The 24,146-nt window shown below is 50.7% G+C and overlaps 1 protein-coding gene across 1 annotated transcript in view; it reads right to left on the bottom strand.

Annotated features, from left to right (window-relative positions):
• Positions 1 to 2,772: 2,772 nt before the first annotated feature.
• Positions 2,773 to 24,146, bottom strand: part of LOC127584153 (inositol polyphosphate-5-phosphatase A-like) — a 70,238-nt gene continuing 48,864 nt past the window's right edge. Inside the window, exons 6-17 of the mRNA XM_052040734.1 lie at positions 21,816 to 21,879; positions 20,409 to 20,512; positions 19,762 to 19,814; positions 17,589 to 17,705; positions 16,495 to 16,579; positions 14,956 to 15,051; positions 12,393 to 12,467; positions 12,214 to 12,287; positions 11,325 to 11,436; positions 9,947 to 10,000; positions 6,871 to 6,912; positions 2,773 to 5,041 (exon numbers count right to left, since the gene is read on the bottom strand). Coding sequence (XP_051896694.1) covers positions 6,880 to 6,912; positions 9,947 to 10,000; positions 11,325 to 11,436; positions 12,214 to 12,287; positions 12,393 to 12,467; positions 14,956 to 15,051; positions 16,495 to 16,579; positions 17,589 to 17,705; positions 19,762 to 19,814; positions 20,409 to 20,512; positions 21,816 to 21,879 — 867 coding nt within the window. The 3' untranslated portion in view covers positions 2,773 to 5,041; positions 6,871 to 6,879. The remainder of the gene's footprint in view (positions 5,042 to 6,870; positions 6,913 to 9,946; positions 10,001 to 11,324; positions 11,437 to 12,213; positions 12,288 to 12,392; positions 12,468 to 14,955; positions 15,052 to 16,494; positions 16,580 to 17,588; positions 17,706 to 19,761; positions 19,815 to 20,408; positions 20,513 to 21,815; positions 21,880 to 24,146) is intronic.

Raw genomic sequence — 24,146 nt, 5'->3', positions numbered from 1 at the left:
GTGCCTGGAATGTGCTGCCAGGGGTGGTGGAGGCAGATACGATAGAGGCATTTAAGAGGCTCTTAGATACACACATGAATTTGAAGAGAATGGAGGGATGTGGACCATGCGTGGAAGGGATTAGTGTAATTAGGTTAATTAGCTTAATTCGCTTAATTAGTTCGGCACAGCATCGTGGGCTGAAGGGCCTATTCCTGTGCTGTTCTATGTTTCAGCCAATAACCACTGATCAGATCTTGCTTTACAATCTCTGTTTAGTTCACTGCCTCTTCTCTCACCTTTAGGAAGCTCATCCACTCCACTTTGTAGTTTATTTTTGCTTAAAGGTGTTAAATGTATTTAAAAAAACATGAAGTTGCTGTTGATTAATTGAAAGCATGAATGTAGAATGAAATATACAGAAGTATAGAAGCACCTAATCCTTACCGGATTAACACCTGGAATGGCCAGGTTGGGTTGTCTGCAGGCTGAACTGGTACCATCTGGAGAGAAGAACAAGAGGGAGCTAGACTGAAACAGCTAAGATCCTGAGGGGGGTACAGTCCAGATGCTGAGTGTCTAGTCCTAGTGTCTGTTGGATGGTCTCTGCTGAAAGATTGAACGTGATTTTGATGTAATAGTCAAGCAGGGGTTCTGTTTCCATTTAATCCTGTTTCAGGATCTGGATGTCACTGTTAAGGCCAGCATTCATTGCATATCCCTAATTGCCCTTGGAATGAGTCAAATGCTAGGCCATTTGAGGATGTGAATGAACCTGAATGGTTTTTACAACAACCCTACTGTCAGAGGTCACCTCCAAGGCACATACAACTGAACAGCAGGGGACACAAGAGACTGCAGATGCTGGAACCTGGAGCAATAAACACTCTGCTGGAGGAACTCAGCGGGTCGAGCAGCATCTGTGTGGTGGGGGGGGGGGGGGGGGGGGGGGGGGAAGGAATTGTCGACGTTTTGGGTCAAAGTCCTCCACCAACCCAGGTCTCCACCCGAAACGTCAACAGTTCCTTCCCCCCACCCCCCACAGCTGCTGCTCGACCTGCTGAGTTCCTCCAGCAGAGTGTGTGTTACAACTGAACGGCAACTGGCCTGGCGTAAGGAGAGTGACCTGGAACATGAATACATTCGTGGATCTTAAACATCATGTTGTTTCAAAGCACGATGCACGTCGATGGTCTTACACTTGACAGTCTTCACATCGGCCACAATACAGTAAAATTCTGTAAATCCAGAACACCTGGACTTCAGTGGCGCCGGAATATTGGATGTCATTCCAGTTCCAACACACATTTAGTTCACTTTCTCCATAAATTTACGCAATAGAATAGTAATTTTTTTACAGCGAACCGAGTATGTTTAAAGTGACTGCAGGAAACAAGGTCCCGGTAGGCTGAGAGGGACAACAGCCAACAGAACCAGGTGAAATTAAAGAGTGTGTGGGAACAAGGGTCCCAGGGTAGTGCAACAAACATCACTGGGTGAGCCAGATGCCAAACCATCGGCGTCTCCAAATAATTGGATTGCAGATCATTGGAGTTTTACTGCATCTTCAACAATACCTTTGGCACGTGTGCCACATGGGAAAAGGCCCCAAGATGTCTCAATCAAACACAGTTTGATGCCGAGTCAATCTTGGAGAAGGCGAAGATTTTCCAGTGAGGGATTTCTGGAAAATGACCTGCTGTGGTGGAGCGGTGGAAACCAGGGCACGGGAGAGCCAGTGCCGGGAGGACACAAAATATCAACCTTCCTTTTCTCTCAGCATCCTCTGGAGCAGAGAATCCTGACCTCCAAAACACCACCTCAAAGAGAGTTGCCCAAGTCTCCTGTTGATGTGCTGGCGTTGAAGAGAGGCCGAGAGTACGTCCAGGGTGTCTTCCTGAGCTAGTCCCATTTGCCTGCATTTAGTCCATATCCTTCCTAACCTTTCTTATCTTTGAACCTGTCCAAATGTCAGCTGTTTGTGGCCCACAGGAGGAGCTGTCTTCCATGACGGTGATCCTGAATACACAGCTCGCCACGGATGGGCTAACATCAGGAGACATCCGTCCAGCACCTGCAGTAGGACCCCAGGAGCAGGCGGTGTCTCTTCCCAGTGATAGCCACAGGAAGACAGGGTGATGAAAAAAGCATTTAGCACACTGGCCTTCATCAGTCAGGGCATCGAGTATAGGAGTTGGGACATTATGTTGCAGTTGTACGAGTCATTGGTGAGGCCGCACTTGGAGTACTGTGTATAGTTTTGGTCGCCCTGTTATGTAGTTAGACTGGAAAGAGTGCAGAAATGATTTACGAGGATGTTGCCAGGACTCGAGGGCCTGAGTTATAGGGACAGGTTGACCAGGTTGGGTCTTTATTCCTTGGAACGCAGGAGAATGAGGGGCGACCTTAAGGAAATGTTTAAAATTATGAGAGGCATAGATAAGGTGGACGGTAACAGTCTTTTCCCCAGGGGTAGGGGAGTCCAAAACTAGGGGGCATAGGTCTAGGGTGAGAGGGGAAAGACTTAAAAGGGACCTGAGGGGCAACTTTTTCACGCAGAGGGTGGTGAGTGTATGGAACGAGCTGCCAGAGGAAGTGGGTGAGGCAGGAACAACAGTATCATTTAAGAAGCACTTGGATAGGTACATGGAGGGCCGGGGCTTGGAGGGATATGGGCCGAACGCAGGAAATTGGGACTAGCTGGGTGGACACCGAGGTCAGCATGGACTGGTTGGGCCAAAGGGCCTGCATCTGTGCTGTACTGCTCCATGACAACCCTTCAACACAAGATCGTTCTGCAGAAAGGCTCACACCAGAATTTATTTCAGTTTTTTGTTTACAAAGCCAAGACGTAAAGTGGACACAGCGTCCACACACGAGGCACTAACATTGCTACAAATGTTATATAAAACGTACAAAACCTGAACCAGTGATCAGACTCTGATCTCCCCGCTCTCCTCCATCTCCCCCAAAACACCGCTGGTTTCTGGGATAACTGGCCCAGTCACCCCATTGTTTCTCCCACAGCTCCACTGTAACCCATCACCCATTATCCCGCACACGCTGCCACAGGAGCGGCAGATAGCAGCCCGGAAGAGGCATCTCAGCTGCTTCTCTCCCAAAGCCCACCCAACCTCCCCTCCCCAACTCACCAGGTGTGCTGCCCGCCTGGATGGATCAGGAGATCCAAGCGGGCAGCACACCCGGTGAGTTGGGGGGGGGGGGGGGGGTGAAGAGGAAAGAGTTCTCCTTGAACTAACAGTTGCCGTGGTCCTGTCTGAACTCAGCTGAGACACCAGGGGTAGGCCAGAACTGGCAGGAGATCCAGGCCTTGGACCAATTAGATTGGGCGGGGGGGGGGGGGGGGGGGGGGGGGGGGGGGGGAGGTGGAGGTGGTGGAGAGTGGAGGTCAGTGCAGGGAAGGGGTGAGTGTGGTGGGAAGGCTGGAACTGAAAGGACATTCACAGCGTCAGTGATCCTGGCTCAACCCTGACTGTTGTCAGGGCGCTGTCTGTGTGGAGTTTGCACATTCTCCCTGTGACCGCGTGCTCCGGTTTCCTCCCACGTCCGAGTTGGGAGGTTAATGGACTGGTAAATTGGCCCCAGTCTGTGGGTGAGTGCTAGAATGGGGGGAGAATAAAGTAGCATCAGTGCGGACTCTATGACGCCCCCATCTATCAGTCGACGCAATTGGACTGCCTGAACCCCAACGTGATCAATCCCTGTGCAGAGGTCAGTCGACAGGCGATAAATATCGGACTTGCCAGCAAAGCCTCATCCCCAAAAGAACAGAAAAGGACAGTGCTCCCTCTTACCCACCTCCCAACTCTCATCAGATGAAGCCATTCTTCACCTTCCTTGATGGAGAGTCACTTCCCAGTCTCCAGCGATCCTCACTGACCTGGGATTAGGCCTGGGTCTTAGTCTGGTAGTGTTCAGCACTGGACTGACAGCGCAATCCGTTATGTTCTACAATGACCCTGTTGTCCCAGGAGGCAATCAGGTAACACTCCCAGGTAGCGCCAACCGAGGTAGAAACACCGAACCTTTCTGTATCATCAGAACTGGATTTAACAGCACTTGAGGGCAGTGGAAAGGAGAGGGAGAGGAGGGGAGAGTTGGAGAGAGATGCTTGGGCATCAGAGATATAAAATGATCAAAGAGAAACAGCTCCCCATCCTGAATTGCGAGGGAAGAGGCCACGTTGGGGGAAGTGGACATGGAACAGTGGAACCACAACAATGTGGTGAACCACAAGGGTTCCTGTGGAGCTCAGCTGCTGACAACGTCAGACACCAAAGCACGTTTCCCACAGGCTGGGCTGGTCACCTGACCAAAGCTCGGTCTCCGTGGGACGTTACTGGCTGCCCACTGGGTTCTGACGCATGCACCTTGCAACAGACCCCTCCCCCTTCCTGTTCTTGAAGCTTCTACACCTGACGTGTGCACAGAGAGAGTGGCTGTGGAGACCTGTATCGATTAGCTGGATATTCGAAGACAGGAGAGGTGCAGTCTCAGGAGGGGCTGGTGTTGCCATGACACCACCAGCCCTCCCAGATCCCTCGAACCACACTCTTGCCAAGCCCTAGAATCGATGTCCAACTCTCACAGCCAATCCCAGTCCCATTGATCGCGCTCCCGAATTTATACACCCTACCGCTTGAGGTTGGCATCCTCACCCACTTCCCACCTTACCCGAGAGAGGAATTTAAACCAAGATAAATAAAGCTTATGTACAGCAAGTGTCTACAACGAGCTCTTGCTCCTAACTATTCTCTGTACAAAACCCAAAAGGTTAAAGGAATTCTAGTTGTTCTTTGTGAATTGTCTGACAGGAACTCTCTCCCTGGACCTCGGATCACCCCTGAATAATCCTGGGGAGTAGGAACATGGATGTGATCAGTTAAGTATTGACGGAATTCAACAAAACTTTGAGCTTTCAAATGATTATACTGATTTCTGGGGTGAACATCAGAGACTGCTCGACATTTGGGCCGGTCGACACTAGGGTTCCCATTGGCCGGGGGAGATCGGAGTATCGCGGGTTGAGGTCCCTTGCCACCTGAAAAGAGAAGGTTGAAGAGTCGTTGGAAATCAGACAGAGCAGAAACACCTGAGATTTGGGCTAACGTTTGGCTCTACAAGTTTAAGCATCGCTTCTACACCTGACCTCGTTACTACCATCGGGGAGGAGGTATAGAAGCCCGAAGACCCACGCTCAACGTTTTAGGAACAGTTTCTATTGGTATTGGTATATTATTGTCACTTGTACCGATCGTACAGGTTAATTCATTACACAGTGCATTGAGGTAGTACAGGGTAAAAACAACAACAGGATACAGAGTAAAGTGTCACAGCTACAGGGAAGTGCTTTGCAGGTAGACAATAAGGTGCAAGGTCACAACAAGGTAGATTGTGAGGTCAAGAGTCCATCTCATCGTATAAGGGAACCGTTCAATAGTCTTATCACCGTGGGATGGAAGCTGTCCTTGAGCCTGTTGGTCTGTGCCCTCAGGAACTGTTCTTCCCCTCCACCATCAGATTTCTGAACGGTCCATGAACCCATGAACACACCCTCGTTATTCTTCTTTTGCACTATTTATTTACTTTTGTAAATTATAGTAATGTTCATGTCTTGCACTGTACTGCCGCCACAAAACAACACATTTCATGACATATGTCAGTGATAATAAACCTGATTCCGATTCACCTGGTTCCACCTATCAGCTACCAGTCCCTGTTGAGAAGCAACTGATATCTCACTGAAAGGAAGTAATGTTGTACGGTGTGCACACAGGATCGCAGATGCTGGGATCTGCAGCAAAAAACAAACTGCTGGAGAAACTCAGTGGGTCAGACACTCCTCCTGATCCACCCAGGTCCCCTCACACACCCTCGGCTTTCCAGACTCCCCCTCCTGATTTCTCTCCCCTCCCTACCTGGTCTGCCTATCATCTGCACTCCACCCACCCGGTCCCCTATCCCCTCCCCTCTCCCCACCGTTCCCTTTCTGCCCACCATACCTCCCCTATCTGGTTCCACTCACCGTCTTCCTTCCTTATCAGATTCCATCATCTGCAGCCCGTTATTGCCTCCACCAATCACCTCCCAGCCTCTGTCGCTACCTCCACCCCTCCCTGCCCCACCTGGCTCCCTCTGCCCACCAACCCCTCCTTCACCTGGTTCCACCTATCGCCAGCTCCTGCCTCACCCCCTCCTCCTCACCTCTTTACACTGCCCGTCTCCCCTCTCGACTCTGCAGGGTCTCAACCCGAGAGGTCGACCATCCCCCTGCCTCCACAGATGCTGCCCGACCCGCTGAGTTCCTCCAGCAGATTCTTTCCTTGCTGCAGTTGTTGAAGTCTTCACTCTCGTCGTCAGTCCTGTTCCCACCCGTCTACACTTCCCGCTGCCTCGGGAAAGCAGCCAACATAATCAAGGACCCCTCCCACCCCGGTCACTCTCCCTTCTCCCCCTCCCATCAGGCAGAAGATACAAAAGCTTGAGAACATGTATCACCGGGCTCAAGGACAGCTTCTATCCCACTGTTAACAAACTCTTGAACAGACCTCTCATGCACTAAAGATGAACTCCTGATCTCCCAATCTACCTCGTCGTGGCCCTTGCACTTTATTTGTCTGCCTGCACTGCACTTTCTCTGTAACTGTAACACTATATTATGCATTCTGTTTTCTCGATGCACTTATGTGTGGAATGAACTGTCTGGATGGCATACAAACAAAACCTTTTCACCGTATCTCAGTACACAAGACAATAATAAACCAATTACCAATTCAGAAAAATAAAGCAGGAAGGTAATGGGCAGAAGGTAGAAAACAGGTATGAAAAGTTACACTGGGGTTTACAATCGACAGGGCTCCATCCTCCTACCTTGTGTCGTCACACGCCGATCTGGAAGTACAGGTACACTGGCTGGATTTGGTGAGGGGAAACAAAGAGGAAAGAGAGTTTAGAATATCCACTCCGGTACAGGAATACTATTGAATCAGTGTCCCACATGGTGCAGCTGTGTAAAACTCTGGTTAGGCCGCACTTGGGAGTATTGCGTGCAGTTCTGGTCGCCCCTTTACAGGAAGGATGTGGAGGCTTTGGAGAGGGTGCAGAAGAGGTTTCTAGGATGCTGCCTGGATTAGAGGGCATGTGCTGTGAGAGGTTGGAAAAACTTGGGTTGTTTTCTCTGGAGCATCAGAGACTGAGATAAGATTTCTTTATTAGTCACATGTACATCAAAACACAGTGAAATGCATCTTTTGCGTAGAGTGTTCTGGGGGCAGCCCACAAGTGTCGCCACGCTTCCGGCGCCAACATAGCATGCCCACAACTTCCTATCCTGTACGCCTTTGGAACGTGGGAGGAAACCGGAGCACCCGGAAGAAACCCACGCAAACACGGGGAGCACGTACGAACTCCTTACAGACAGCAGTGGAAATTGAACCCGGGTCGCTGGCGCTGTAATAGCGTTACACTAACCGCTACACTACCGTGCCTGCCTGGGGGGAGACCTGATAGAAGTTTATAAAATTATGAGAAGCATAGATAGAGCAGTCAGTCAGAATCTTTTTCCCAGGGTAGAGATGTCACATACCAGAGGTACCAAGGTGAGAGGGGGAAAAGTTTAAAAGAGATGTACGGGGCAAGGTTTTTACACGGAGAGTGGTGGGTGCCTGGAAGGGGCTGCCAGGGGTGGTGGTGGAGGCAGATACGATAGAGGTGTTTAAGAGGCTGTTAATTAGACACATGAACGTGCAGGGAATGGAGGGATATGAACCATGTGCAGGCAGAAAGGTTAATTTGGCATCGTGTTTGGCACAGACATCGTGGGCCGAAGGGCCTGTTCCTGTGCTGTACCGTTCTGTGTTCTTGTGGTGAAGTGAGTAGCACTCTCGCCCTAACTAATGGCCGTGTCCTCCACAGATCGGAGTATGTACTCCAGCTTCCCGCCCACCGTGCAGACCAGAGGGAGCACCACACCGTCGGGCTGGACGTCCGCCCGAGACCCCAAGTATAAATTGCCCCTAGCGTGTAGGTGAGGGGTAGAACCTCGGGGAAGTTGATGGGAATGTGGGGAGAATAAAATGGGATCAGTGCAGGATTCGTGCCAATGGGTGTTTGATGGTCAGTATGGACTCGGTGGGCCTAAAGGCCTGTTTCCCTTCTGTATGACTTTTTCAAGGAACAGATGGTAGTTATTCCCGATATCCCTCTCTCTCTCTCTCTCTCTCTCTCCCCGTGTCACCGGTGTACAGGGTGTCTTCCCTCACCGCTGTGTGAGGGAGTTGGCTGTGTGTCAGGTTCCACACTCTGTTCTACATCAATGGTGGTGCCTCACTTCACCTTGGCTGTGAAGCAACCCCAGATGGTGAAAGGCGCTACAGCAATGCAAGTCCTCCTTGCAGCGTGTTCTTTGGTTCTTACAATAATGGAATGAGCAAGGAGTTTATCAGCTCGAACCTTCTGCCCACGGGCTCGGCATCAGGAACCTGTGACGAGGTCGGGTCGGACGAACCTGCCCCACCCCGCACTGTCCCATAAATGGAGGCTTCCCTGACTCTGCTTCACATGCGTTCCCAGCCCATTAGTTCCCATACAGGCTATTTGACTGTGGGAGGCACCAAATTCTTCTCTCATCCCACCCAGGCAACTCTCGCTTGGACTTCTCTCTTCCCCCACCCCCCCCCACCCCACCCACTAGGCAGAAGAGACAAAAGCTTGAGGACACGCACCACCAGGCTCAAGGACAGCTTCTATCCCACTGTTATCAGGCTCGTGAAAGGACCTCTCATACACTAATAGATGAACCTTGATCTCTCAGTCCACCTCGTCGTGGCCCTTGCATCTTCTTGTCTACCCGCATTGCAACTGTAACACTATATTCTGCATTTTGCTTTCCTTTTCACTACCTCGATGTGCTTATGTTTGAAACGATCTGTCTGGATGGCGCGCAGACAAAGCTTTCTGCCGTATTTCAGTACATGTGACAATAATGAAGCAATTCCAAGTTCAAAGTAGTTTCACTGAAGCTTCTTTCTGTACGGCAGTTATGACCATGCCTGTGTTAAGGTCAAGGGTTTAACAACAATGCAAGCACCCTTGCGGTCAATATTTGAGGTTCCCACACAGCCCCACCACTTCCTGTTTCTATATTTGTATGGAAGGCAATCCACACGCTCAGCAGTTTCAAGGAAACAGTTTGCAGGAGTGTGTCAGGGCTGTGTGAGGCCGTGGCCCATGCCAAGCTGCAAGAAGTGGCCGTAACCAGGGATGTTGTGTTGGAGGCAGGGGTTCACTGAGGGTACGTCCCCCCTCCAGATACCCCCCTCCACTGGAGACTGGAACTCGCTCAGTAACTCAGCGGGTACTTGGACCGGGCTTGCATAGAAAGCAAATGGAAGGTGGATTAGGACAGGAAATCCTTGGCAATGCAGCCTGTGCACCACGGGACACACGTCAGCAGAGAGAGCAGCTGCTGTCCTGAGCCCCAACAGGAGATTCAGCTCGCCTCGACCACCAGCGGTGGTCAGAACACCGACAGTCACCATCTCCCACACCACCAGCCACCTGGGCATCTCCCTTCCTCACTGGTGGGGGAATGGGCCACGGGCCAAGAGGAGGAGCAGTGTGTTAGTGTCAGGCCTGTGCTCTGGGAGTGTGTGACGGGACGGTGTGGAGGGAGCTTCACTCTTGTGTCTAACCTGTACCCTGGGAGCATGTGATGGGACGGCGTAGAGGGAACTTCACTCTGTGTGTAACCTGAGCTGTCCTTACCACACAAGTGTGTGGAGGGAGGGAGTTTTATTCTGTACCTAGGCTGTGATCTCCCTGTCCTGGGAGTATTTTTGCAAAAACTAGCTGTCTAAGATAGGTGTCCCCATGTTACACTAATACCCATTGTCAGCGACTATTCTCAGTGTCCCATCACAAACCGTTCACGTTTCAAGTTTTGTACCTTGTGGTCGCCCATGCAGACTGCAGGTCCCATCATATCATACACATACTTCCCCTAAAAGACAAAGTCAGGCACGATCAGAATAATTTATCACATCACCCTTAATCTTGTGTTTGTTCTCCCCCTACGCCACAGAAGGATTGAACCAATCAGCTGACTTCAACAACCAAGCTCTCAGCACACCGACAAGATAAACATCCTCGTTCAGTGTCCCGCTCAGCTGAGATTGTCCAAACTGACTGCCAGCAATATAATCTCACACCTTTATCCTCTTGTTTAACAAGGGTGTGTAATGGAGGCAGCACTATCCCAGAATCCATACTGCCAATGAAAGAGCTCTACTAACCACAACAGATGCTTTCAGGGGTATGTTCTATCCAAGGGCGTTCTATCTCCTTCTGTGGAAATTGAAACAAACACACTGGGACAGGAGGAGATATTCGGTGTCCCCTCGTTCCACAGTAAACCACAGATTAAGCTGCGGAGTATACAGAGGCAGGAATGCCTCGTCTTCTCTTGAACTCTCTCTCAACATGCCCACACTCTCTCCTCTGTTGATGTGATGTAGAATCCCCAGCACTACCCTCCCCTCGAAAGTGTCACCACCACTCCCCAAAACCCTCTCCAGGAAATCCATATCAGAATCCCCTCAGCTGGATTCCTGTTCCTGACTTATCCGCCACCAAGGTCAGTGGAAGGCAGTCACCCCAGTTTATATTCCTTGATCTCTATCCCTTGACACTGTTGACTTCACCGTGTTCCTCCGTTGGCCACTTCAGTTGGTTTCACCATTCCCCCTTTGGATGCAGTAGATCTTTGTGGTCTTGGCCACTCTTCCCAATCCCCAAAAAGTTACTCCAAACATCCTCCCAGCCCGGCCCTTGATCCTCTCCTGCTGCCCTTTGGAAGTCACCCCCTCCAATTATGGGAATGAACAGGGTTCTGTGTCCGTGGCAGTGAGACCCAACTCTACTTCCACTTCTACTATTTCAATCTCTCCGTCTGCAAACCTCCCCTCATCCAAAACCCTCGACAATCATTCCATCCTTTGCCATCCTCTCCGGTGGCCTGTCCTCAATGCCTCGAGGTCTCGATCCTCATGCTCGTATCCAAATTCCTTCAAAGCTTTGCCTTTCCCCATTTCCTGAAGCCCCAAAATTCCCCCAAACCCCCTGGTCCACCCTCCACTAACTCGGCCACTGTGTCAGACCCCCTCCTCTGGGAACTCTGAACCTCTGCACACCCAGCCTTCCTTCACACCACAGGGAAACTTGTCCCTTTAACCAAACTCTGGGGTCAGGGCCTGTGATGCAGAACGTAGGTGTTGTTGAGTAGCACCTATCTGAACCGAAGGAAGAACATCAGTGACTGACGTTACCTTTACGACAACCTCATTGGCAGATGGAGACATGAGGATTCGATCACACCAGGCTGGGCAACGAGTATTGGCGTACAGCGTTCCCTCAGTGTTGACTTCACTGTACGGATAACTGGAAGACAAACACACTGGATCAGGGAAACCTCTCCAGTGCAGGATTTATACCCCGTGCTCACCCAATGACACTTGGCTCGGGTTAAAGGAAGTTCTGTGTGCACAGGGAAAGGTCTGGATCTGTTCCAATTCCAAGATCTGGAATTCCATGGCTCCATCCAGAATTCCAAGCAATGGGAAGATTCTGTTCTGCGGGAATTCCATGCAACAGAAGGCATGCCACGTGCCCTGATCTCCATTAACACAAGGGATGAGCAGGCTGTTCTTCCTTTGAAACATTGGACTAGATTCACAGAGTCACTCAGCACAGAAACAGGCCCTTTGGCCCGCTGGGTCTGTACCTGCCACCGAGCATCCATTTACACTAATCCTACATTAATCCCACTTTATTCCCTCTTGCATCCCACCCCGACTACACATCCCCAACCACCCATACACTGGGAGGCAATTTACAGCAGCCAATTAACCCACAACCAGCACATCTTTAGGGTGTAGGAGGAAACAGGAAACGTGCAAACTCCACACAGGCAGCACCCGAGGTCAGGATTGAACCCGGGTCTCTGGTGCTGAGACAGCGGCTCTACCCACTGCACTGCTCTGCAGGTGGTCTGATTTCAGAAGTCCTTACACGTCCTTGTAGCTTAAAAAGACATCAAAAGAAAGCTGATCAATACAGCCCATGTATTCTCTAGTGCGTACTAATCACTTCACACTTGAATAAGAATGTCAAGTGCTCAGTTACTCTTGCTCACTCCCCTCCTTCAGGCCTCCATACCTTGGTGGAAACTGAATGTCAAGTTCACAGATTTCATTGATGAAAGTGGCCAGCTCCTTGTCAAACTCTAAAAGCTGAAGAGAGATGAACAGTCAGCACCCTGCACTGTGCAACAGGCCTCGGCAATTGGTAAATCACATTAAGGTACGGAAGAGTACAAAAGATTGGCATTTACGAACAGCTTTTCCATTGTTTTCTCGGAAAACATCTTGATCAAAGTAGTCGAAGGTTTTTGATTCAATCCTCAACAGGACCTGAACAATAAAGGCAGAAACATTTCTTAGAAACATCTGTAACCATCAGATATTTTACTGAAATATTCAACTGCCCCACAACACAACCATAACCTGAAGTTAGGACAGATCAGTGCACTAACAACGCCTCCCTCACTGGGTACTGTGTCCTTCACTGCACAACACTGAAGTCACTTCCCATCCCCTGGAATTTCTTCCTGAATCTCCCTCTCCTACCACTGCTTAAAAATCGACCTCTTTGACCAGTCTTTGGTCTCCTGCTCTGATATCTTCTAGTGCCCATGTCTTGTTGAAGCTCCATGGGGTACCTACCACGTTACACCTGTAGGGTTGAATGGACTTTGTTTCTTTTGTTCTAATTCTGTTCTTTGTTGTAAAATTGCACATAATATAGGTTTACGTTTTTAGGGCAGGCACGGTAGTGTAGCCGTTAGTGTAATGTTATTACATAGCCAGTGACCCGGGTTCAATTCCAGCCACTGTCTGTAAGGAGTTTGTACGTTCTCCCCGTGTGTGCATGGGTTTCCTCCGGGTGCTCTGGTTTCCTTCCACATTCCAAAGACGTACAGGTTAGGAAGTTGTGGGCATGGCATGTTGGCGCTGGAAGTATGGCAACACTTGCGGGCTGCCCCAGAACACTCTACACAAAAGGTGTATTTCACTGTGTGTTTCGATGTACCTGCGACTAATAAAGATGTCTTTTCTTCCTGTGAATGCTGCTTATCTGAGGCTATGTGCCTGTGATGCTGCTGCAAGTAAGTTTTTCATTGCACCTGTGCACACATGGACTTGTGCAGATGACAATAAGCTCAACTTGACTGATCATCTCTGCGAACCAGCCCAGACCATAACCAGGTGCCCTGCTGTGTGGAATGATCACTAGACATTGGCAGAGTTAATAACTCTCAGTCCTACACAATCTACCTACAGTCTCAGAATAAAATCTTTGATGATCAGGTACAGCAGATACCGAATGAGAAAAGTTCAAACCAGTTCACCTTTTACCACCCTGGTAATCACACCGATAACGAAGTTATCGTCTAACTGTGGCAATCGGTTCCAACCAGTCAGTTAGAGCAGATCCTGGCAGACCCCAGTGACGGAGAACCTTGGGAACCACAGGTCTAACGTCAATTATCCCTCTCGTGCAAGCAGTTCAGAAGGCAAACGGCCTTTTGGCCTTCATTGCTAAGGGGTTGGAGATTGAACATAGGGAGGTCTTGTCACAGTTGTATGGGCTGTTGGTAAGGCCATTCCTGGAGTACTGCACCCAGGTTTAGTCCCCTCACATAAAGATGTAGTAACACTGGAGGCTGCCCAAGGGAGATTGACCAGTCTCATTCCTGGGATGAGAGGGTTGTCCTACCGAGAGGTAAGACAGCGTGCGTCTGCATTTCTTGAAGTGAAAGCTGAGGGGTGACCTTATTCAAACATGAGGGGGTTCGACAGGGTAGCAGTCGGCAAGTTTTCATTAGTGGGAGAATCTTGAACAAGGGGAAATAATTACAAGATAAGGGCCTGTCCTTTAAAACTGAGGTACGCAGAAATTCCTTCTTGCAGAGGGTAGTGAACCTTTGGAACTCTCTGCCCTGGCAGATGGTGGAAGCTGGATCGTTGAAAGTATTTTAAAGTGGAGGTGGATAAGTATTTGGTAGATCGAGGAACAGAAGGTTAGGGAGAAGTGGCTCAGGAGAGGATAGATCAGCCACCACCATATTAAGTGGTGGGGCAGGCTTGAAGGATGACGGCCTACTCCTGCTCCTATTACCTTGTGTCTTTGTTCCATCCAACACTTGTTAGCTCTCTGAGTGCTCACACTGCACTGGAAGATGTTGATCCCATTTGTACTCGAATGAGCCAATGGCTCCTCCATCACCTGAGCATCCCTGTCCCACCGACGGAACATTTGGAGTTACTGCATACTCTCTAAGCTCACAGTCATCAGTTTTACCCATGTGACCAACAAGAAATAAATCCTGTAAGTAATCCACTGCAATACAAACTGCTTCACTTTCGTTTCGAAAAGAGAGCCATCCAGCACGGAAAACGGCCTTTGGCCCATCGAGTCCACACTGACTGAGTTACACCCACCCCATTTTATTCTCCCCACAACCCCATCAACTCCCCCCAGATCCTACCCCTCATCCACACATTGAGGGGCAATTTACAGCGGCCAATTAACGCACCGACCCGCACGCCTTTGGGATGTGGGAGGAAACCGGAGCACCCGGAAGAAACCCACGAGGTCACAGGGAGGACGTGCCAACTCCACACAGACAGCACCCGAGGTCAGGATCGAACCCGGGTCTCTGGAGCAGTGAGACAGCGGCTCTACCAGCTGCGCCACAGTGCTACTGAGGAATTTGGCTGAGAGTTAAAGGATCCTTTGTCCCTTTCCTCTCCCATAGGGAGAAGTGAATGCTTTAAGAACATCTGAAGTACCCAGTTCCCAGCTGGATTGGCTGACAGTAAATGTCCTCGCCCATACCTTGTGGTCATTGTCCTTCTCCTGAAAGAGAACCTTCTTCACATCTTCAGCGTCATTGGTCAGTATAGTCTGTACAGTGGCAGGACTACAGAGGGTCTGGGATACAAGAGGCAAGAACCAATGTTGAGGGTTGAGTCATACAATAAAATATTCAGTTATACCAATTATTTCCAACCCATCAGTTCAGTCCCCATTGAGCTACTGGTCATCGCACTGCGGAGAGTGTCGAGATCAGGGAGGGGGTGCATGAGAATGAGCCAGAATGGTTCTACAAATGGAGGACTTCCAGAGAGAGGGGAGAAGCTGGGAATTCCTCCTTCAAGTGACCAGGGGATCAGGTAAGGAGAAAGTACTCAGTGTGGTTGGAGGCTCAGTGGGAAGAGGACAGGTTTAAAGGGGTTGGAAGGTCACAGGAGGAGACATCTGGATCATCTGGAATGCAACGCCGGCGAGGCAGAGCCTGCGGTGACTTTGTAAAGAGGCACCGGACAAATACTTGGAAAGGGAAAGAAAACCAGAGGGTGCAAGGGAAGAGTAGGGGAAGGGGATTAATAAGTGAGGAGCTGTCAAAGGATAGGCACGATGGGCTGAATGGCCTCTACTGTTGCACTGTAGTTTGAATCTGTGACGAGCAACATTTCAGAATGATGATGCAGTAAGTTAGAGAGTCGCAGAGAGATGCAGCACGGAAACAGGCCCTTCAGCCCACATAGTCCGTGCTGTCCATCAAACACATTCACACCAGTCCAACATTAAGCTTGTTTTTCATTCTCCCCACATTCCCATCGACTCCCCCCCCCCCAGATCCTACCCCTCACCCACACACCAGGGGTGATTTACAGCCACCAACCCACACGCCTTTAGGATGTGGGAGGAAACCGGAGCACCCGGGGGAAACCCATGTGGTCACAGGGAGAATGTGCAAACACCACACAGTGCCCGAGGTGAGGATTGAACCCGGGTCTCTGGAGCTGTGAAGTCAAAAGACAAAAGGAGCAGAAGTAGGCCATTCGGCCCATCGAGTCCGCTCTGCCACTTCCCCATGAGCTAAACTATTCTCCAATCTAGCCCCAATTCCCGGCCTTTTCCCCATATCCCCTGACTAATTAGATACCTATCTATCTCCTCCTTAAACACCCCCAATGATCGGGCCTCCACAGCTGTATGTGGCAACGAATTCCATAAATCCATGACCCTCTGGCTAAAGAAATTTCTCCTCATCTCTGATCTAAATGGGTACCCTCTAATTCTAAGACTGTGCCCTCTTGTTCTGGACTCACCCACCAAGGGAAACAACTTAGCCACATCTACTCTGTCCAGTCCCTTCAACAGTCGAATAGTTTCTATGAGGTCCCCCCCTCATTCTTCTATACGCTACCCGCTGTGCCACCGTGCTCCCACCCAGGATGAAAGGGGTTTAGGTCGTTGGACGGGAGAGCGATGGTGATTGAATGAGCTGACAGGAGTTGTCCACTGACTGAGAGGGAAGGGTCCACACCCCAGGGACCTCAGCAGGCAACCCAGCAGCTCCCACGTTACCTCCACCACTCTCTGCGTGTCCAGCCGCACGTTGAAGTCTCCGAAAATTAGGAACGGCACCTTCTCGTAGCGAGTGTCCGTGATCCTGCAGGAACAGGGAGAACACGAGCCTCAATCCGCAGGCTTCAGAGTCAGTCTTCGAAGCGGGCTGCTGAGTTATGGCCCCGTCAGAGCAGCATGAGGTGGGAGCCGGTCTCCACAGAACGGCTCCCCTCTCCCGGAATCTGTGCAGGGAGCTCAACGGGATCACGGTCCAGGAGAGAAACCCCAGCACTGCGCACTCACCGTGACATCACGGTTGTACAATCCAAGGACACGGACCAAGTTCTCCGAGACACGAGTTCAAATCCCACAGGGGACTGCAGTTCATCTCAATGTGGAACTTAAATATTGATAGAATCATAGAGAGATACAGCAGGGTAACAGGCCCTTCGGCCCCTCGAGTCCACACTCGACATTAGACAGAGAGTAAACCACCTACACTGTCCCGTCTCACACTCCCAGGGCAGATGTTTTTTTTACACAGAGAGTGGTGGGTGTGTGGAACGCACTGCCGGCAGAGGTTGTGGGGGCAGATACATTAGGGACATTTAAGAGACTCTTCGATAGACACATGAATGATAGAAAAATAGGGGGGTATGTGGGAGGGAAGGGTTAGATAGATCTCAGAGCGGGATAAAATGTTGGCACAACATTGTGGGCCGAAGGGCCTGCACTGTGCTGTAGTGTTCTATGTAGATAGAAGTGGGGGTTAGACACAGGGTAAAGCTCCCTCTGCGCCGTCCCATCTCACATTTCCAGGGCAGGTAGAAGTGGGGGTTAGACACAGGGGTAAAGCTCCCTCTACACCGTCCCATCCCACATTTCCAGGGCAGGTAGAAGTTGGGGTTAGACACAGGGGTAAAGCTCCCTCTACACCGTCCCATCCCACATTTCCAGGGGCAGACAGAGAGCAGAACCTTGCTGTGTGGTCTTCCCTCCTCACACACTGCAACATTGTGGGCACCGGGGTATCAGGAGCCGTTAACTGAACACCAAGCAGTTCCCAACCTGCGCTGGTGTTGTGACCTCAGAGACGAGGTCTCCTCACCCACCTGCTGAGTACATAGCCCAGTGCCTTCCGCCTGTTCCCCGAGAAGATAGACGGACTCTTCCAGGCGACGAGATTAGAGGCGTCATGGAAGAGATGGATGTTCACCAGGTCAAAGACTCTGTGCCGGGAATAAAAGCGTCAGTGTTCTGTGAAGCTGGGGAAGGAAGTGACCAAGTGCCGACTACCCTGCCTGCAGTGACCAGGCCTTGCTACCCCAAGGTGCACCCCTCAAATCACCCCCAGTCCACACACGTCCCATCCAATGCCTCACCCACCTCCTCACACGGCCTCCCACTCATCCCAACCCCCACCAGCTCAAACCTGTGCACCCATCAAACCCATCTCCACCACGTGGACCCTTCAATCCCTTCCCCCACACAGAAACACACCCCCCCACCTCCGCCCACCCCACACCACACAAAGAAACATACAGCACGGAAACAGGCCCTTCAGCCCAAGAGGTCCATGCCAACCAAGATTCCCATCTAAGCTGGTCCCATTTGCCTGTCCCCATAAAACCCCTCCCCCCACCTGCACCCATCAAACCGATCCCCCTCCCCACATGGTGGGCTCTTTGTGCGGGAAAATTATCACTGGATCACTGGTCATGCAGTGAAGCCCTTCTTGCTGTCTTGGTGAAGCAGCCGCATAATCAAAGACCCCACCCACCCGGGACATTCTCTCTTCTCCCCTCTTCCATCAGGTAGAAGATACAGGAGCCTGAGGGCACGTACCACCAGACTTAAGGACAGCTTCTACCCCGCTGTGATAAGACTATTGAATGGTTCTCTTATACAATGAGATGGACTCTGATCTCACGATCTACCTTGTTGTGACCTCGCGCCTTATTGCACTGCACTTTCTCTGTAGCTGTGATACTTTACTCTGTACTGTTACTGTTTTTACCTGTACTACCTCAATGCACTCTGTACTAACCCAATGTAACTGCACTGTGTAATGAATTGACCTGTACGATCGGTTTGTAAGACAAGCTTTTCACTGCACCTCGGTACAAGTGACAATAATAAACCAACACCAATGCCACACAGCTTTAAGGTGGGGGTGGGAGTAGTCTGAAGGAGGAGATTTACGAGGCAATGTCCCCCTCCCCACACAGAGCGGGAGGGGCTGCCAGGGGAGGTGGTGGAAGCAGATGCGACAGCAGCGTTTAAGAGGCATTTAGACAGACACAGGAACAGGCAGGGACTGGAGGGATGTGGATCACGTGCAGGCGGATGGGATTGGCTTAATTTGGTATCATGGTGGGCACGGACACGATGGGCCGAAGGGCCTATTCCTGTGCTGTACTGTTCTGTGTTCTACAATGAACAACAGAATGGGCTTCGTCCATCAGCCCACGCTGGGCTGCGTCCCGGCAGCACCAATGCTCTGCGAGAATCTCCTGCATCACAACCAACCTGAGGAATGGGAACCCGGTTTCGGGCTTGGCCTGGCGGTTACTGGAGCTGGGAGCGGATGTGGGCTCCCCACCCTGATGGGGACTCCCCCGAGCTGGAAGGTCAAGGGGGAGTAGCCTGCAAGAGTGGCGGAGTTAACACCAGCGTAGCACGGGGACGTTGGCACTTGGTAACAGAATGGGACACACTGGCAGTTGCCCTGCCTAAGAACCTCCCTCAATTCCCTCCAGTGACGTCTTCTGATTGACAATCACCCCGGCAGCCATCGCTGGGACTCCCCGGAGCAAAGGAGGCAGAGGGGTGACCTCACAGAGGTTTGTAGAGGGGTAGACAAGGTGGATGGTCACAGCCTTTTCCCCAGGGTAGGGGAGTCTAAAACTAGAGGGCATAGGTTTAAGGTGAGAGGGGAGAGATTTAAAGGGGACCTGAGGGGAAAGTCTGTGAAACGAGTTGCCAAAGGAAGTGAGGCAATGACAACGTTTAAAAGACATTTAAACAGATAATTGGATGGGAACAGTTTAGAGGGATGTTTCCCAAATGTAGGCAAATGGGACTAGCTTGGATAGACACCTTAGTCAGCATAGACATGTTGGGCCAAAGGGCCTGTTTCTATGCTGCATAGCTCTGAGGGGAAGATATCCCCCGAATCTGGGTGGATTTCTGCTACTCTTCATTAACCTCCTTAGGTTGAGTCCCTGGTTCCACCTGAGCCCTCCCTCCCTATAACCCAACAAGAAACACAGGACAATGTCATACTGATCCTGGAATCTCCAGCGTGTCCGGATGTAACCTTTCCGAGACCACTTACACTGGAAGGGAAAGAGAAGCCATGTGTCAATTTATTAAAGATGGAACTGTAGCAAAAAAAAAACATCCATTTTGTCATGAAGATACAAAAGCTCGAAAACATGTACCACCAGGCTCAAGGACCGCTTCTATCCTGCTGTTATAAGACTATTGAACGGTTTCCTTGCTTGGTAAGATCACTTCTCATTCTTCACAATTAATTGTAATAGGCACATCTGGGTGGATGTGGTGATACCAATACACATCTGCCTAATTGTGGTATATTACTAGTACACGCCACAAGACTCTCGGTGTGTTACGATACAGATACGCTGCACACACCACATCTGGCTGAGTGTAGTACGTTGCACACACATTGCACTTCTAGCGGAGTACAGTAGGGCGGGTGTACACTGCACACGTGCCTCAGTGTGTTACAATGCAAGTGCACTGTAAATCTGAAGCAGTGTGGCACAATACGTAGACTGCACATCTGCCTCAGTGTGGTACAACACACACACAGATTGCACATCTGGCGTAGGGTAGTATGACGGTTGTACACTGCACATCTGGCTCAGCGTGATGCAACTACAAGCCTCTCCTGGCTTTAGCCCTACCTCAGGCCAGAAGTCCTGTGGAAACCTCTCCTTCTCAATCATGCTGTTGCCTTCCAGATGTGCATTATGGACCTCCTTCCCAACCACCTCCTTGAACTCTTGGCCTGGATGGAAGCGGAAGGAAAGGTGGTCAGGTCGAACAAGGGTGGATGAACACGGTAACAATCCTCTCCGGAGACTCCACAAACCAGGAGACTGCGACTAGCACTGTAGCATAGCTGGCAACCTCTGTAGCTAGGGATGGGAGGGGTGGTGGTTGGGGGGGGGGCGGGGGAGGCAGAACGTGTCACCTTAACCCTTCGATACTGGCAGTCTCAGTCATAGGGACTGTTCCTAGAGTCACTGAGAGCTACGGACAGCACAGGGCCTTCGGCTCACTGAATCCACACAGACCATCAGCCACTCGCTTATTAACATTACTCCCATTTTACGCTCCCCCCATTCTCATCAACTCCCCCCAGATTTCCACCCCTCACCCACACACTAGGGAAAACTTAGAGCGGACAATTTACCCCACCGACCCGCACGTCTTTGGGATGTGGGAGGGAAACTGAAGCACCCGGGGGAAACCCGCGCGGTCACAGGGAGAACGTGCAAACTCCACACAGGCAGCGCCGGAGGTCGGGATCAAACCCGCGTCTCTGGAGCTGTGAGGCAGCGGCTCTACCCGCTGGGCCACCGTGTTGCCCACTCCCTTCTTGTCCAGGACAGGAGGGGGATGAGGTTTCCTATTCTCTGCTTCAGACAGGACATTATTTACTGATAGGCTGTGACCTGTCCTCACTGCTCTGCTCCTTAAGCCGTGACCAACATCCTTCACCCACAGAAAATGAAAATCCAAAAACGGCAGATGCTGGAAATCTGAAATAAGAACAGAAAATGCTGGAAATACTCAGCAGGTTGGGCAGCATCTGTGGAGAGAGAAAAACAGATAGCGTTTCAAGTCCAGAACTGATTGACCGTTTGCCTCCTGCAGTGGTGTCCAATCCATCGAATGTTTACAGGATCTTCTGTTGTCTTCCTTCAGTCACAGAATCACCGTAACTGGTCGCAGCTTCACACCCAACAGTCAACATCGCACACACGGTTCCCCGAGGTGCGCGAAGGTCTGTAACGCAGCTACGCAGGTGTACGTGGGAGGTGAAGGTACAAAGTACTTACAAAAACAGCAGTCAGATCGACTGAAGTTTGTACCTGACCTGCGAAGCCTGTAGATGTAAAGGTGAAGGGTCGAGGGACGGCAAGGGATTTCACAGTCCAGGGATGAGGCAGGCGCCAGATAAATGATGAAATTGGCAGAGGATGCAGGCAAGAAAAGTGTGTGTGCGAGCGAAGGAGGAGGGAGGTCGAGTGAGGGAGGGGGAGATCAGACGGCAGAATCTGTAAATGTATAACTGCAAACATTACCTTTAAAATCGAACTGGTGAATTGTCTGAATTGATTCGTGCAGGAAGTACATGCTGCCCAAGGCCTGGGAAAATGGAAGAGCGGAGAGATTACAACAGGGACACATTGTTTGTGAGCGGTGTGTGGGTGAAGGCGTTCTGGATGAACCAGTGCCCAAGTCAGACCACCCTCAGTGTGAAGTGTGCATCCCCTGGTATTGTGCTGGAAACCATCACTCCCAGGTGATAACTGCCCCTTGGCTTTACATCTTTTGGGGTTTCTGACCATGTCTCGTGCTCCGAGGGTCGACCAAGTGCTCCTGACTAGTTCCCTCCCGTACTGGGGAGGGGGGACTGACCAGAAGCAGGGTTGGGACGTGTTCTGGACCAGTTAATCCCAGTGACCCCACCAACGGCCGCACTCGGGGGCACAGCTGGAGAGACAGGCTTCCCCAGGATGGCAGGGAGGGGTGGAAGTTCTCGCTCAGGAGCTCGTACAGCACAGAAACAGGCCCTTTGCCCCAACTTGTCCATGCTGACAAAGGTGCTCATCCAAGCTAGTTGCATTTGCTTGCCTTTGGCCCATATCCCTCTAAACCTTTCCTATCACGGTACCTGTCCTACTGCATGTTAAATGTTAGTCCCTGCCTCAACCACTTCCTCTGGCAGCTCGTTCCATACACGGACCACCCTCAAGGTGAAGAAGTTGCCCCTCAGGTTCCTTTTAAATCTCTCCCTTCTTGCCTTAAACCTATGTCCTCTAGTTTCTGGCTCCTCTTCCTGAGTAAAAGACCATGTGCATTCACCCTATCTATACCCTTCATGATTTTATACACCTCTATAAGGTCACTCTTCAGTCTCCTATGTTCCAAGGAATAAGGTCCTAGCCTGCCCAACCTCTCTCTATAACTCTGACCTTCCAGTCCAGGTAACGTTCTCGTAAATCCTCTTCACAATCGTTCCAGCTTATAGGGAAGAAATTGCACAGCTGGTTACTTGGGGATAAGAGAGCTCACAGGGGCCGGAGACTGCCTCCCCAGCGCTACAGGACTCGACCAAGAGTCATTGGGTGGTTGGGGGCAGATTCCCACAGAGGCAGACCTGGAAACTGCTGGAGAAAGGTGTAATCAGCATCTATTCGAGGCTCGAATTTCTTGGCGTGCTGAGCCTCCCGCCCTCAACTGCTCTCCTCCCCAACACACCTGCCTCATGTGGAACTTTGCCAACTATTTCCCAAGAAGCCTTCTTGATCCTGGTAGGTGACTCCCTGTAGGATCTTCCCAGCGTAAATCCCTTTACATAGGAGAGCCAAGGTAAGATCCTCCCAAAGAAACTCTAAGATTTAATAGCCAGTGAAGCCACAATGCCAGGCTTAGCCAGCTGTCAAAATTTTTAAATTTCATAAATATTTCTATATATCCCCAATTTTCAGAAAGCCCCAAAAACAATAAATAAGCTAGTACAAAGTTTAAAATGATTACGTACAGGAAAAGATTAAACTATTAAAACATTTAAAGGAACAACTAATTATAAATAATGTAGATGACCTTACAGTGACTTGGGTCTTGGACTCATTACTGAAGTACATGGTGTTGGTGAGGTGGGTGCAGTCTCGATGCTGGGGAACGGCAGTGAGATTGGACCCATTGCTGCATTCCACAGGGGGGAGAAAGTTCGGCAAAGCTCGGTAAAGAACACCCCGAGGAAACCTCTGTCAGGACAAATGAATCTCGTTGACTGGGGGGGGGGGGGGGGGGGGGCAGTCCCAAATCATCCGACACATATGGGGGGGGGAGTTGCTGACGTCCTGCAACAGAGTTTAAAGCTCAGAGCGGTGACCAATTGTAACAGCTCCGCCCATGGACCTTGTGTCAGTAACTAACGCAGGAAAGGGTGCCACTGCATTCATCCTGTCCCAGACGGGTCAGTCCCACCCCGGGCACCCTGCCCCGGACGGGTCAGTCCCACTCCAGCCAGACCAGCAGTCTGCCCAGTACTGGGCTCCCTCCCGTGCTGCAACCGGTGACCCACAGTCAGTGGGAGGAGGGTCACTGCCCCCCCCCCCCACCCCCCGTCCCGTCACTCACTCGGAGAGCTGCTGACGGTTCCAGGAGTCTTCAGCCATACTCACATGTTCCAATGCAAAACTCTCTCCCGCGCTCAGAAATCGGTCCCCACATTAATCAAATACTCAAATCGTGTGCAGTTTAATAAAAATCTACTGACTTACAAATGATTATTCATCAAATTCCCATTTCTACAGGGGGGCAGTGAGTGAAGGGAACAAAGATTAACTGGCAAAATCCCCCAAACTAATGGGGAATCAATCAAAACACACACAGGGCCCAGAGTT

This window comes from Pristis pectinata, chromosome 29 (assembly GCF_009764475.1).
Source record: "Pristis pectinata isolate sPriPec2 chromosome 29, sPriPec2.1.pri, whole genome shotgun sequence".
In the NCBI taxonomy this organism is placed as follows: Eukaryota; Metazoa; Chordata; class Chondrichthyes; order Rhinopristiformes; family Pristidae; genus Pristis; species Pristis pectinata.
This window is presented reverse-complemented; position numbering and strand designations above follow the sequence as displayed.